Source organism: Tenebrio molitor, chromosome 9, assembly GCF_963966145.1.
Source record: "Tenebrio molitor chromosome 9, icTenMoli1.1, whole genome shotgun sequence".
In the NCBI taxonomy this organism is placed as follows: Eukaryota; Metazoa; Arthropoda; class Insecta; order Coleoptera; family Tenebrionidae; genus Tenebrio; species Tenebrio molitor.
Window position 1 is genome coordinate 407,243 of NC_091054.1, and position 11,891 is coordinate 419,133.

The 11,891-nt window shown below is 39.7% G+C and overlaps 3 protein-coding genes across 5 annotated transcripts; 2 read left to right on the top strand and 1 right to left on the bottom strand.

The window, feature by feature from the left end:
- Positions 1 to 103: 103 nt before the first annotated feature.
- Positions 104 to 2,295, top strand: KLHL18 (Kelch like family member 18). The gene is made up of 7 exons (XM_069058718.1): positions 104 to 277; positions 326 to 456; positions 506 to 1,003; positions 1,064 to 1,197; positions 1,252 to 1,474; positions 1,543 to 1,929; positions 1,982 to 2,295. Exons 1-7 carry the CDS (start codon positions 104 to 106, stop codon positions 2,190 to 2,192), a joined length of 1,758 nt encoding a protein of 585 aa, XP_068914819.1. The 3' UTR covers positions 2,193 to 2,295.
- On the bottom strand, positions 2,247 to 4,252 carry LOC138138719 (uncharacterized). The gene is made up of 2 exons (XM_069058719.1): positions 3,903 to 4,252; positions 2,247 to 3,845 (listed from the first exon to the last, which is right to left on the bottom strand). The coding sequence occupies exons 1-2, from the start codon at positions 4,107 to 4,109 to the stop codon at positions 2,520 to 2,522; spliced, it is 1,533 nt and encodes a 510-aa protein (XP_068914820.1). The 5' UTR covers positions 4,110 to 4,252; the 3' UTR covers positions 2,247 to 2,519.
- Positions 4,253 to 4,372: 120 nt separating this feature from the next.
- Positions 4,373 to 11,748, top strand: LOC138138723 (lysosomal-associated transmembrane protein 4B). Of its 3 annotated transcripts, none has more exons than XM_069058728.1 (5): positions 4,373 to 4,508; positions 4,723 to 4,839; positions 4,890 to 5,067; positions 7,207 to 7,345; positions 10,262 to 11,748. In XM_069058728.1, exons 2-5 carry the CDS (start codon positions 4,732 to 4,734, stop codon positions 10,827 to 10,829), a joined length of 993 nt encoding a protein of 330 aa, XP_068914829.1. In that variant the 5' UTR covers positions 4,373 to 4,508; positions 4,723 to 4,731; the 3' UTR covers positions 10,830 to 11,748. The 3 variants fall into 3 exon arrangements, with proteins under 3 accessions (XP_068914829.1, XP_068914830.1, XP_068914828.1); XM_069058729.1 differs by having other exon boundaries at positions 4,439 to 4,581; XM_069058727.1 differs by lacking the exon at positions 4,373 to 4,508 and having other exon boundaries at positions 4,638 to 4,839.
- The last annotated feature ends 143 nt before the right edge of the window (positions 11,749 to 11,891 follow it).

Below are 11,891 nucleotides of genomic sequence, written 5' to 3' on the forward strand. Positions count from 1 at the left end.
CAGCTAAAATGTGTGATCGTCGTCGAGACAGAAGCCCCCACACGAGGTAGAAATCCTTTATGCAAGCTTTTTCCAGCGATCGCGCTTGTTCGAAGCAGACAGGATGAGCAGCCTCAGACCTATCAGCTCTCCAGGCTACGACACCAAATGTCCGCGGAACGTATATGAAATGAACAATGAGAGCATGGTGTTCCAACAAAACGACTTATTCCCATTGGCATTTCCCTGCATGGAGGAGATTCGACGGCAGGGCCGCCTTTGCGACGTGGTCCTCAAAGTACGCCATTTCTCCCGCGAAAATCCAAAACTACTCATACTGTTACAGATCGACGGCCAAGATTTCAGCGCTCACAAAATTGTTCTCGCCGCCACCATTCCGTATTTTCACGCCATGTTCATGAACGATATGGTCGAATCGCGAAACAAAGAAATCGAAATGAAGTGTATCGACGCTATGTAGGTACCGACAATGACGATATTTTGCCCACTGAAATGCAGTTTTTAGGGCGCTGGAAGCCCTCATCAATTTCGCCTACTCAGGTCGGGTCATATTGGATAAAAACAACGTGCAGAGCATAATGATAGGCGCGTCTTTTCTCCAGTTGAACAAAGTCCGCGACGCATGCGCCAACTACTTGTTGCAAGGGTTACACCCCCAAAATGCGCTCGGGTTCAGGCACTTTGCCGACAGTTTGGGGTGCAGGACGTTGGCGGACTCGGCCGACAAGTACATCGAGACTTACTTCCATGAAGTGTCGCAACACGAAGAATACTTGAATTTGTCTTTGGCTGAAGTGAAAACGTTGTTGAACAAAAACGAGTTGAGGGTTGAGAGCGAGGAGCAAGTTTTTGAGGCTTGCATGAGGTGGGTGAAGCACAGGGAGAGCAGGAAGGAGTTCTTGCCGGAGCTTCTGGCTCTAGTGAGATTGCCTCTGCTGTCGCCGCTCTACATAACGGATCGGGTGGGAACCGAAGAGGCCATAAGATACTCGCTGCAATGTCGGTAAGACAGACATCTGCACTATTTGACCAGTGTGTCATCATTTTTCTGTAAATTTCGTAGAGATTTGTTAGACGAGGCTCGAACTTACCACTTAATACCTGAAAGGCGTGCTCTGATGCAGAGTTTCAAGACCGAACCTCGAGCATGCGAAGTCAAGGGCTACATTTACGTAGTGGGGGGGCTAAATAAGCACGGTACATTTCCAATAATTTAAAAAGTCCAAAACCAGTATTGTCAAGTACTTTCAGGTGATTCTTTAAGTACTGTAGAATATTACGACCCTAAGAGTAATACCTGGCACATGGCGCCACCTATGTCGATGCTGAGGTCAAGACTTGGAGTCGCAGTCCTTCGGAGTCAGCTGTACGCGTTTGGGGGCTACAACGGCAAAGATCGCCTAGCTAGTGTTGAAGTGTATGATGCAATCAAGAAAGAATGGTCACCTGTCAGTCCGATGCAGTGCAAGAGGAGGTGACCTGTCAAATGTCAAAAGTGACATTAATCGAGGATAAAATATTAAATCAGTAAATTTATTGCAGCGCTTTGGGGGCCACAGCCCTCGGAGACATAATCTACGTGTGCGGGGGCTACGATGGCGTCACCTCCCTCAACTCTGTAGAGCGCTACCACCCCTCCACCAACACCTGGTGTTCGCTCGCCCCCATGAACAAATCGAGGAGCGCAGGCGCTGTCATAGCTTGTCAGGGCTACATATATGCCCTCGGGGGCCACGACGGTCTTTCCATTTTCGACTCGGTGGAGCGCTACGACCCTAGCACGAACACGTGGACGGAGGCGGCCCCCATGCTGACAAAGCGCTGTCGATTGGGGGTGGCGATGCTGGGAGGGAAACTGTACGCTTGCGGGGGCTACGACGGTAGTACGTTCTTGCAAACCGTGGAGATGTTCAATCCGTACACGAACAAGTCAGTACGAGTCTGGTTTTTCGATCGTGGAATATTTTCGTTTCTTTTGTAGGTGGACATATGTCGCCCCGATGAACGCCCAACGCAGCCGAGTGGCTCTTACTGCCAACATGGGCAAGTTGTGGGCGGTCGGCGGTTACGACGGCATCTCGAATTTGGTCTCGGTGGAGGTGTACGATCCGAAAGCCGACCAATGGACTTACGCGGCGTCGATGGTTGCCCATGAAGGGGGCGTGGGGTTGGGAGTTATCTCTGTTCCTTAAGTATTACTCAATGTAGGTAGGTTTTAAGACAATATGTTAAGTGATATTACCTAATGACTGTTAAATTATTAATTTATTTAATTAAACTTATCTTTTATTTAAATTTCATTATTTAAGCTACCAGCTGATTTGTACTGTCAAGTTGCAAAATGCAGGGCTGTCCTTTTACGGTGACATTGTACTTGCCAACTTAAAATAATACGTCATAACTCCTAAACGCAATGACGTTGGATAACGTTAAAATAAGTATTTGACACTTTCTGGCCCTTTCAAGAAAACATTATAAAATTAGCTACAGCTAGAATAGCTCCTTGGGTTTTTGTAACCTCAGTGAACCAATAAGTCTCGGGTGTTGACTATACCACAAGCTACAATCACAATGTGATCGTACAAATGCAGTTCGCCATTAATAACAGCAGCGTCTTTCCGCAACATCCGGAATTCACGAAGTTTTCGAATGGCTTTCTCTACGTGGACTCTTAAATCGGCCATTTCCCGTATCTCTTTTGCATATTGTGAAACTACGGGTGTTCTTACCGCGTCACAATTTTTTAAAGCAAGAATTTGCGATATTTGTTTAAATCCACGGTCAACCATGATTTGGCAGTTGTGTGGCAAACAGTCTAAATATCCAGATCCTTCCAAAACAGCTTTATCGGATGTTCTGCCACCGTAGCTACGAGAAACAAAATTTATAAATCCGTGAGGCGTTGCAGATACCAAGTATTTGACGGTGTTGCCATGTTTAGTGTTAAACCAGGTGAGGCCGAGTGTTTGTATCTCGATTTCTAAATAGTCAAGAATAGATTGCAGTTTTCTGTATTTACATTTGAACGGTGCCGGCAACATTTCTTCGATGTGCGTGGCTGGTGGCCAAAAAATCAATCGTTTAAAATATTTGGCGAGTTTGGGCACCGATTCGTTAAATATCGTGTGGACGTGTGATTCTGGCATGCAGAAATCAGTAGCAAGTGCAGCGTTGGTGTCGTTCAATCGAATTTTTTTTAGACTCAGCAAGACATGCTCGTATGCTACGGCCACCGAATTTGTTAATAAGTGGACCAAGAAGTATGTGTCTTTGGGTATACCAAGATATAGTTTGCTTTGGTTCTCAACCGTCTTCAGGTTATACTCGGAGTGGACCAAGCAGACCTGCTTAGGGCAAGTTGATGACAAACTGTGCGCTGAAAGTTCTTTATCACTGTCGTTTGGTCTAAAAATGAGACAACTCTCCGTGGACGTGCATTTTGAGTAAACATCGACTTTGTCAGTGTTGATACCTTGACTCTTCTTTCTGGGTTGAATTGATACCTGAACAGACTTGGATACTTTTGTCGGTTCTTCCACAACGTAAAATAACACTTCTCCGTCAAGGGTTTCAGTAACTTCGAAATTTGCAGGAGACCACGTAAAGGCTGCGTTTGCATGTTGATGTGAAGTGCAAGGATCGTCTTGAAAGAACGTCTTTATAGCTTTTTCACCCAAAGAATTAAGAGCGCTCAGTTTTTGTTTTTTTGCAGCAGCCGACAACTGAGATGTTTGTTTCTCTTTGCACGAGTTATCGATAAACTTATGCGGTACAATATGTTTTTTTATTCGTAGGCGCGTACCAATCGTTTTGTATTCCATCCAGTTTTCAGCGTCTTTTGCCAGCTGCACAAAAAGAATGAACGAATGGAAATAATAGAATAGTGGTTTTTAAACACGTACGTCAAAGTGGTCTTCGCAGCAGTAAAGCTGGCTTGTCTTCGGTACGTAGTGCTCCTTTACGGCAGCAAACCATTTGTGACGACGTTCTCCACTAGGAACAATTACGAATAACTTTTCTGGTGTAAGTTCGCTATTATTGTGACACAATGGAACGAAGCAATGTTTTTTCATCGTGAATTCTCTAAATTTATAGAAAACAAGAGTCATTTCTTACATTTTTGAGAAAACAATACAAAATTAGGTTATGTTTTGTATGCAACACGTACGACGACTCAGTCGGAGTTATAACGTCAACATTTTGCGGGAATTTTAAATGTAGAAGTATCGTACTTCTCAATCCAACTCTTAAATAATCTCTTCGAAACCAATGTCTTTTAACACTTTTTTTATTTGAATACAGCGGACATAAACAATTATTATTATTTTTCTGTGCTGATCGTAATTAAAACTTATCTGAATTTGTTGGTGTTTTTTGCGCGTTGCTTCACTGTTGCGCCATCTGTTGGCACCCCTGATTCGAAAGTTTGACGTTTATTGACAAAAGGCGAAGGTGTTAAGTTAATGGGTGTTTAAATTAAACTATCTTTATTATCCTTTCGAGATAAGGTTTGTGACAATTTTTCCCGTACACTTAATTGTTTCTGTTGTTGCAATAATTTGCGTTGACGACAACGATAAGGTTGTCTCCCCATCTGCTTGACCCCACCAGTCATATCTTATCATTCACATGAATCATGAGCCGTTACATTTCATAAATGTGTTGTTCGCAGTAGCCAGTGTTGTTTCGTCGTAAACAATCATGCCTTATGAATCGTTTCAGAGTAGCCCGATGTTCCCCAAACGGTTCAAGCTGGGATCAGCTAGGAACAATGAATGGAGGTGTTGTTTTTGTTTGCACGTCCGCACGGCGACGATCTTGTTAGGGATTTGGCACTTGGTTAGTACAAAAGGCCGTTGTTATCGACGTACTTATCAAATTTTTCCTAGATATTGCACGTCTTAGCATTGGTAGTGTTAGCACTGTTAATGCGCAACCACAATGTCATTGTGCAAAGCAATGAGGAATTCGAGCAGAACAATTTTCTACCAACGCCCCTCAGCAAAAAGGATGATGATAATCCTTACTATTTGCCCACAACCCAGGATGGTCGCACCATCTACTCATGTAAGTCTAATTTTGACCACCAACAATTACAAAAAAAAAAAATTGAATGTGTTGCATTTGAAAACATTCATCGCGTTTTTGTTTACACTTGAAAGTGTAACACAAGTAGTCATTAGTGCATATTTGCATGTTGGAACAAAGGTTATGTTGATAAGTTTAGTCGATTATTAATTTTAATCGCATTTTTTCCTTTAAATAATTGCATAGATTAGTGGAAAATAACGTAGAGCAGCTTTTTTCCTGATACAAATAACACTGTGAAATTTCATGAAGTAGCTTTTCATTGATGTGGGTTAACTGATTTCTATTAAATTTTGCATAGAAAGCAAATAAAGTATTTGGAAAAAATGGGTCGAGCAAATTGTTGTCAATATTTCGCACAGAAAAAATTAATTAATGGAAATGTGACGTCAGAATTTTAGAATGTTTAACCTGATACTACTAATAATGACAAACGTTGTGACCTTGTGTGAGAATGACACGGTTTTGGACAGTTTTTTCTTGCCTACAAGTTTTGCGAAAAAAGTCTAAACACGCGGAGAGATTAAAAATACTTTTTCCAGTTATGCTAATGAGAAAAAAAAAATCCGAATCGTTTAAAAAATGCAACAAAACGATTGTTATTTAGGTGAATCGCGTATGTGTGTGTTTGTTGATGCACCCACTGAATAAATGTTTAAATTATATTTGAAGTAAAGACAGTTGCGACAGATGAGTTGGTAGCGTCCTAAGATTCTTAAAAAACATGAGGAAACCAAACAAAAAATATATTTACGTTTGCGAATTGGAAAATAATGACAATTCAACTCGCATTCTCTCGACCAATCAGATTTACGAAATTGATCAGTACGGACCAATCACGTTTGTTTTAAAAAAATTGCCGCGGAAATTTTCACTAGTGAAAATTGCCACCAAAAATTTCCAACAAAATGTTTCCACTAGGATATTTTATTTTCTATTTTATTAAATTTTTCAATCTTCGCTCGGTGAATTGTCATGCCGAATACAAACTCGTGGGTACGAAATTGCCGGAAATTTTCTCCTCAGACCACTCGTATTTGTTTCTTAAGACAATTTTCACTTGTTCGCTTCGCTCACTCGTGAAAATTGTCGCCGAAACAAATACTCGTATCTGAGATCGAAAATTTCCGGCAATTTCGTACCCACTCGTTGTATTACTATTGATAATTCAACTGTGACAAAACAAGTGGATTATGTTTACTCGCATGAGCAGAAATGAAATAAACAAAAGAGTTGTAAGAAAAGTAATTACTATTTTAGAAGTGTGACAGAAACTTAAGTTATTTTTCGGTGAGGCACCGTTTTATCGGATTTGTTTGACAAAGCAATCACACAAGATAAAATACTCTTTATCAGTGTAAATTTGCAATTTTTTTGAGGGTCGGGTGATAAGATTCTACTAACTTGTCTTTGGCAAAATTTTGAACTGTAAAATATATTTTCTTGATACATGTTATCTAGGGTACACACAAAATTGCGCAAATTAATTTGAACACAGATGGAAACAAAATTATCGACAAGAAAAATCGACCGATAAGAATGGGCCTTTTATTAGTTTTTTTTTTTCATTCTCAAACTGTGTACATCTTTTTTATATTTGAAATTATGAATTTTATCGACGAACAGTCTTGTTTCTGCAATGCGTTTTTTAAAGCTGCCCATGGATTTTCAAGTGGATTTAGATCTGCTCACTTCGCTGGCTGTTCTAGACAATTTATGTGTTCCTGAAACCTTCTAATGGTCGATTTTGACGTACGACAAGGTATAAGATCTTGTTGAAATATCTTGCACGTATATGTATTGTATCATGGGAGATAACTGATCATGTCTCGAAAACGTCATTTTCAGCCTATTTTTCATAGTTTGATTCCTGCCGTAATCATATTTTTTACATCCAGTTACTCAAAAATCTCGTTTGTGTAACCAAATAACTTTCTGGCAATCTTTAATACCGTTTTTAAAATTTGCGAGTTTCATCACTTCGATGGTTATTGCTGAACCACACACGTTAAATAAAAATATTAAAATGCGATTTTATTTTTCTAACTTCGTATTAAAATTTTTGCCGTTTGTAGAAGTTGGCTAATCGATACGTAATTAAAAAAAATATATTTTTAGCGGATATCGACATGGGCGCCTTGATGACAGTTTGTACCCTTTCCATCACCTTGCTGATGGTTTATGGAACCATAAGAGGCAAAGCTACGCACCTTCTTCCGTTCTTCTGCTTACAACTCTTCGATTTTGCCATAACAACGTAAGTACGAAATATGTAGTTGCAACAGTGTGTCCTTGTCCCATTTTTTTAATCTATCTGGAAGTTCTTGAGAGAAGAATTCCAAGTTTTACTAGTTGAAAACTTTGAAGTTGAGAGTCAATCAATACTACTTGACTGAACCGTAAAGATAAAGGAAGTGAGAGGTGGGTTTGGGGGAAACAAATGCCATTGAAATCGTGTCCGTATATTACATGGTTTCCGATTTGTCTGACATCCTGTGTTATTACTGTTATTAGACACAGTCGGTAACGCTTTAGTTGCATTTCGCAGAGCGTTGCCGTAATTTGTATTTTATGCACCCGCAAGTCGGGAAACAATTCTCGTTGAACGATGAGTAAACATGTTTCCGTTGCTGATTTGGTATCGGTATTTTTGTGTGTTAATTTTGCCACTATGACTAAAACCACGAAACTCGTGTTTACATCATTTCGGTGTTGTTTTTTTGATAATTCAGACAAACATTTTTTGTAAACAGGCATAAATACGGAGCCTATCCATTTATCAATCTGATTAAGCATTAAATTACAATACTTCTTTCTACCTATTGTTTCTATACTTGCAAATCGAAAAATACAATAAAAAAATTGTACCTACTGCGAGTGCATCCAAATCATTTTTTTTTGCCATTGTATCCATTTCCGATAGAGATTACACTTCGAGAAATTAATATTGCTTAACATTAAACAGACGGAAATACTTGTGGCGTAACAAGTAATGTATGCGAATTTATCTTGAAACTAAAGTTTTTTATTGCTAATCTTTTGTTTTTGCATTTCATTGAGGTGACTAGTTATGCAGAGTTTTTTAATTGTAGTCGCAATTTTACGTTAATTGATTACAAAGATCACAAGAAACATTTGAAGAAAAGTCTGTTACACTTACGTAACTTGAACTCGTGAAAACTTTTGATTATTTTTAACAAAATACCGTGCGATCAAATAAAAATGGGACAGAGTAGGTCGTGGATAATATGTAAATTCTTCTACGTTTACGACCTCAATTTTTGTTCAATTCTAAGCATATTGTTTATGTTGTGATGTTTGTTTCAAAAACTAACAGACGTACGTATCAATAACATTTTAAGATTAAAATTTAAGACATGTTTGGAAATTTGAAAGCTAACTCTAGGCCGTTTTTAAGAGATCACACGGTATCGTGAGCGTATAAATAAAAAATTAGTCACATTATTTGGTGTATTGTTTTCGCTTATGTAATGTGGGTGTAAGAATATAAAAATATACCGTACGATCGAAAAAAAAAAAAGTATAAATTGAGTAAGCCATTACGGCAGCGCTGATTTTTATTATTATTAAATATTCCTGTCGATTGTTAAATAAAAAAATTCTCGAAGTAATCACTAATCATTATTCAAAGCGAACGTCGTTATTGTCAATACAATAATGAAGGCGCCGAAGAAATGAAATCTCTCCAACATACCTTGCTGTTATTGCGAATTGTTGTGGCAGGATTTTCCACCCGTTCTCTTCAAACTTCAATTGTATCAATTCGAATCGAATATACCAAGCCCTTCATGTACTCCCACAAGAAGTTGCACGGAAATTCTCTGGGTTCGAGTAGCACTCCCGCACATTTCACCATTCACTACACAATATTTATGTATTCACTATTCGAAAATAAACGCACCATTTTCACAAAATTTTTCCTTAAATCACAGAATCAACCCGTAAACATCTGCCTTTTGTGGTCGGATAAAACTAACTGAAAATGTAATCGTCGTGTTTCTACATCGGTCGCGAAGCAAAAAAAACTTTATCCTAAAAACACGATGTTTTGCGCTGATTTTACAAAAACTATTGTATCACGGTCATTGTTATTGGGTGAAATAACTAGAAAATACACAGCTTGTAAAAAGGAGACAACCAAGGAGGATGAAGTAAACTGTTTATAAAACGCCACCCGGTAACGGCAAGTGTGCTTACTATGATACCCTGATTTTGACGAAGTTTAATTTCTTGTCGTTAATAAGAAGGTTGCAGAAAAAATCATATGCATACCTCTGAAATAAAGTGTTATTTGTGATATAAGATGGTTTTTCAAAGTTGTACTGAATAATTTTTTAACACGAATTAGAGGTCCAAAACAAAAGTTTTTTCTTCTAGAATGTGATAAAAAAAACGTGTCTCGTTAGCAAGAACGAACCGCTGCTCACTATTCTAATGTTTTGATGACCTTATAAACATTGTACAAGTATGTAATAAAATAGAAAAGTGACAAACAATAGATCTGTTCTGGTTTATTACATCTAAAATGGATTGAACGTACCTACATATTTATGATCTGTTTATTCGTTTATTACGGTCCCGTCTTCGGTTGTAAAAGAGTCATACTTTAACGTAAAAGTTGGTTTTAGGAAAAAAAGATAGATGTTTTGTGTCGATGTTCTCAGTCTCTTGATTGGACCCGAGAGAAAACATGGGGTCATCGTAATTAAGGTCAAAATGACGGTAATTTAGAGCAACTCTTTGAAGGCGTCAAGGATGGTCGGACACAAATGTTTCACTGGTTTATGGCTCCGCTTTCGCGCAGATATTTTCAAGGTCACAGCCCATGATAGGATCCAACACCGTAATAATTATGGATAACGCTCTGTACTATTCAGTGGCAGTTAATAAATCGCTAACTTCCAATTCGTTCCAAGTCAAAATTGCATTAGTTTTTTTGGTATACAGGTGTCCTCGAAATGCATGTCAAAAAAAAATATCGTTAATTGGTGACGATGAATAGAAGTTAAATATAAAAATGTTTTCTAGTAAAAGTCATTTTGTTTTTGAGATCTAAAGCATTGAAAATTTGCTCGAAATTCCTAGTACGCTACTGAGTTGAAGTAATTGAGAAAAAAGAAAAATGATACTACTGATCCTGACAACTTTGCAGGTTGACCGCCACCGGCTACTTCTGCTACTTGCGCTCGGTCCACCGCCTGGTCGCCGAGCACTGGCACAACCTCCCCTTCCGCAACGAGCTGCTGAAACTGAGCCCCCAATACCTGTCCCTGTTGGTGCTGGCGGCGTTCCTGATCTCGATGTTGTGGAAAGCCTACTGCATCGGAATCGTGTGGCGCTGCTACAAATACCTTACTTTGCGACAGCAGTCGCGCAACAACACCATCCATTACATCCTGCCGGGCGAGGGCAGCGATCGGCTGCCCGAACCCGACTACTCGACGTTGTTGCGCGAGCAGGAGGCGGCGTTCGGCGGGGCCATGAAACAAACACCGCCACCCTCCTACCAAGACATCATGGATGACCAGCCGCCCCCATATCCGGCCGTGTTGGTAAGCGAGATCCATCACGTGACGGTCGGTAGGTTCGAACCGGAGAGTCCGACTCACGAACAGAGCGACGCCGCTGCCGCGGTCGTCGTGGGCGGCGCCGAGGTGCGCGAAGAGCCCAAAGCCGAGGAGCAGGAGGAGGGGGCCAAGGCTCCCGCCAACGGTAAATAAATCCATGTCATTTGTCATAATCGTAGAGGATCTAATAGAGGTAATTGCGAAATTGCAATTCAAACTGTGCACTTCTTCAGTAACAATTTAACAAAAAGCTCGACTTTCCGTGTGTTACCAATGTTAACATTCCACCGGTATTTGTGTAATAGAGCACCACCATAGCAGACAATATTCGTAGTAGGTGTATTCGACAAGTCGACACTTGTATTTTAATTCGAGCCTCACGAGGGTTTCCACCCCGCTCTGTTTGGTTCTTTGTCGTTTTCACTAAAAGGCGACGAATCAAACGGAACGGTGGCAGAAATCCGTAAAAAAATTCGATGTTCCCTACCAACTAATTTTCGATGGTTTTTAACTCATCTTAAAATCTATAATCATGTAACATTAATGTGAAACTTTCCCTTTGATATAGTATTAAGACTAAAAGAATGTACTGTTTGTTTATTTGAAATGGATGTATAGTGATCTATTTATTATTTTTAATTGACGAAGTGGGCGACCGAACTAAACCACATAGAAACGATTAGGATGCTTTCATTTTTTTTTACGTAAGGTGAATGGGGGGTGACGAGAATGACATTTGCTTTTTCCCAAGTGAAGAGTATCTCCGGGGGGCGTTAGTTGGCCACCTCTGAATAGATCTGTTTTGTTTAGAATTTACGCAATGTACTTTAAACATAAACGTAGCTGAGAATAAAATGTTTGGAAATAATACTTTTAATGAACGATTTGCGGTGCCCATCCCACCACGTGCTCCCCTCGAAGTGTGCAGTGAAGACTCGGCGTTAACTAACGTCTACATAATTCGACACGCGCACCGTCGACATCCCAAAGACGTTAGTCAACGCCACGCCAATTTTTTTATTTGATGTACTTTAAAAGGTCTCGTTTAATAAATTTATTTTTCAAGCAGGAACTCCTCTTTATTTCTGTTTGCTTTGCGCACTCCGAAGGTCATCGCAACATTTGTCAAAGACAATTTTGTTTTATGTTTCTCGACTTATTTTCCATTAGCTGACGCAACAACAACATGATCATTATTTATTCACCACGCCAAGA

What these genes read in the sequence shown, in the direction of transcription:
- KLHL18 (XM_069058718.1), top strand. Translation starts at nt 104, where the DNA reads ATGAGCAGCCTCAGACCTATCAGCTCTCCAGGCTACGACACCAAATGT. An exon ending in TTTGCGACGTGGTCCTCAAA is followed by an intron (nt 278 to 325) that starts GTACGCCATTTC and finishes ATACTGTTACAG; the next exon opens with ATCGACGGCCAAGATTTCAG. An exon ending in ATGAAGTGTATCGACGCTAT is followed by an intron (nt 457 to 505) that starts GTAGGTACCGAC and finishes TGCAGTTTTTAG; the next exon opens with GGCGCTGGAAGCCCTCATCA.
- LOC138138719 (XM_069058719.1), bottom strand. Translation starts at nt 4,109, where the DNA reads ATGACTCTTGTTTTCTATAAATTTAGAGAATTCACGATGAAAAAACAT. An exon ending in GCTGCGAAGACCACTTTGAC is followed by an intron (nt 3,846 to 3,902) that starts GTACGTGTTTAA and finishes CTTTTTGTGCAG; the next exon opens with CTGGCAAAAGACGCTGAAAA.
- LOC138138723 (XM_069058727.1), top strand. Translation starts at nt 4,702, where the DNA reads ATGCCTTATGAATCGTTTCAGAGTAGCCCGATGTTCCCCAAACGGTTC. An exon ending in TGTTAGGGATTTGGCACTTG is followed by an intron (nt 4,840 to 4,889) that starts GTTAGTACAAAA and finishes AATTTTTCCTAG; the next exon opens with ATATTGCACGTCTTAGCATT. An exon ending in TTCGATTTTGCCATAACAAC is followed by an intron (nt 7,346 to 10,261) that starts GTAAGTACGAAA and finishes ACAACTTTGCAG; the next exon opens with GTTGACCGCCACCGGCTACT.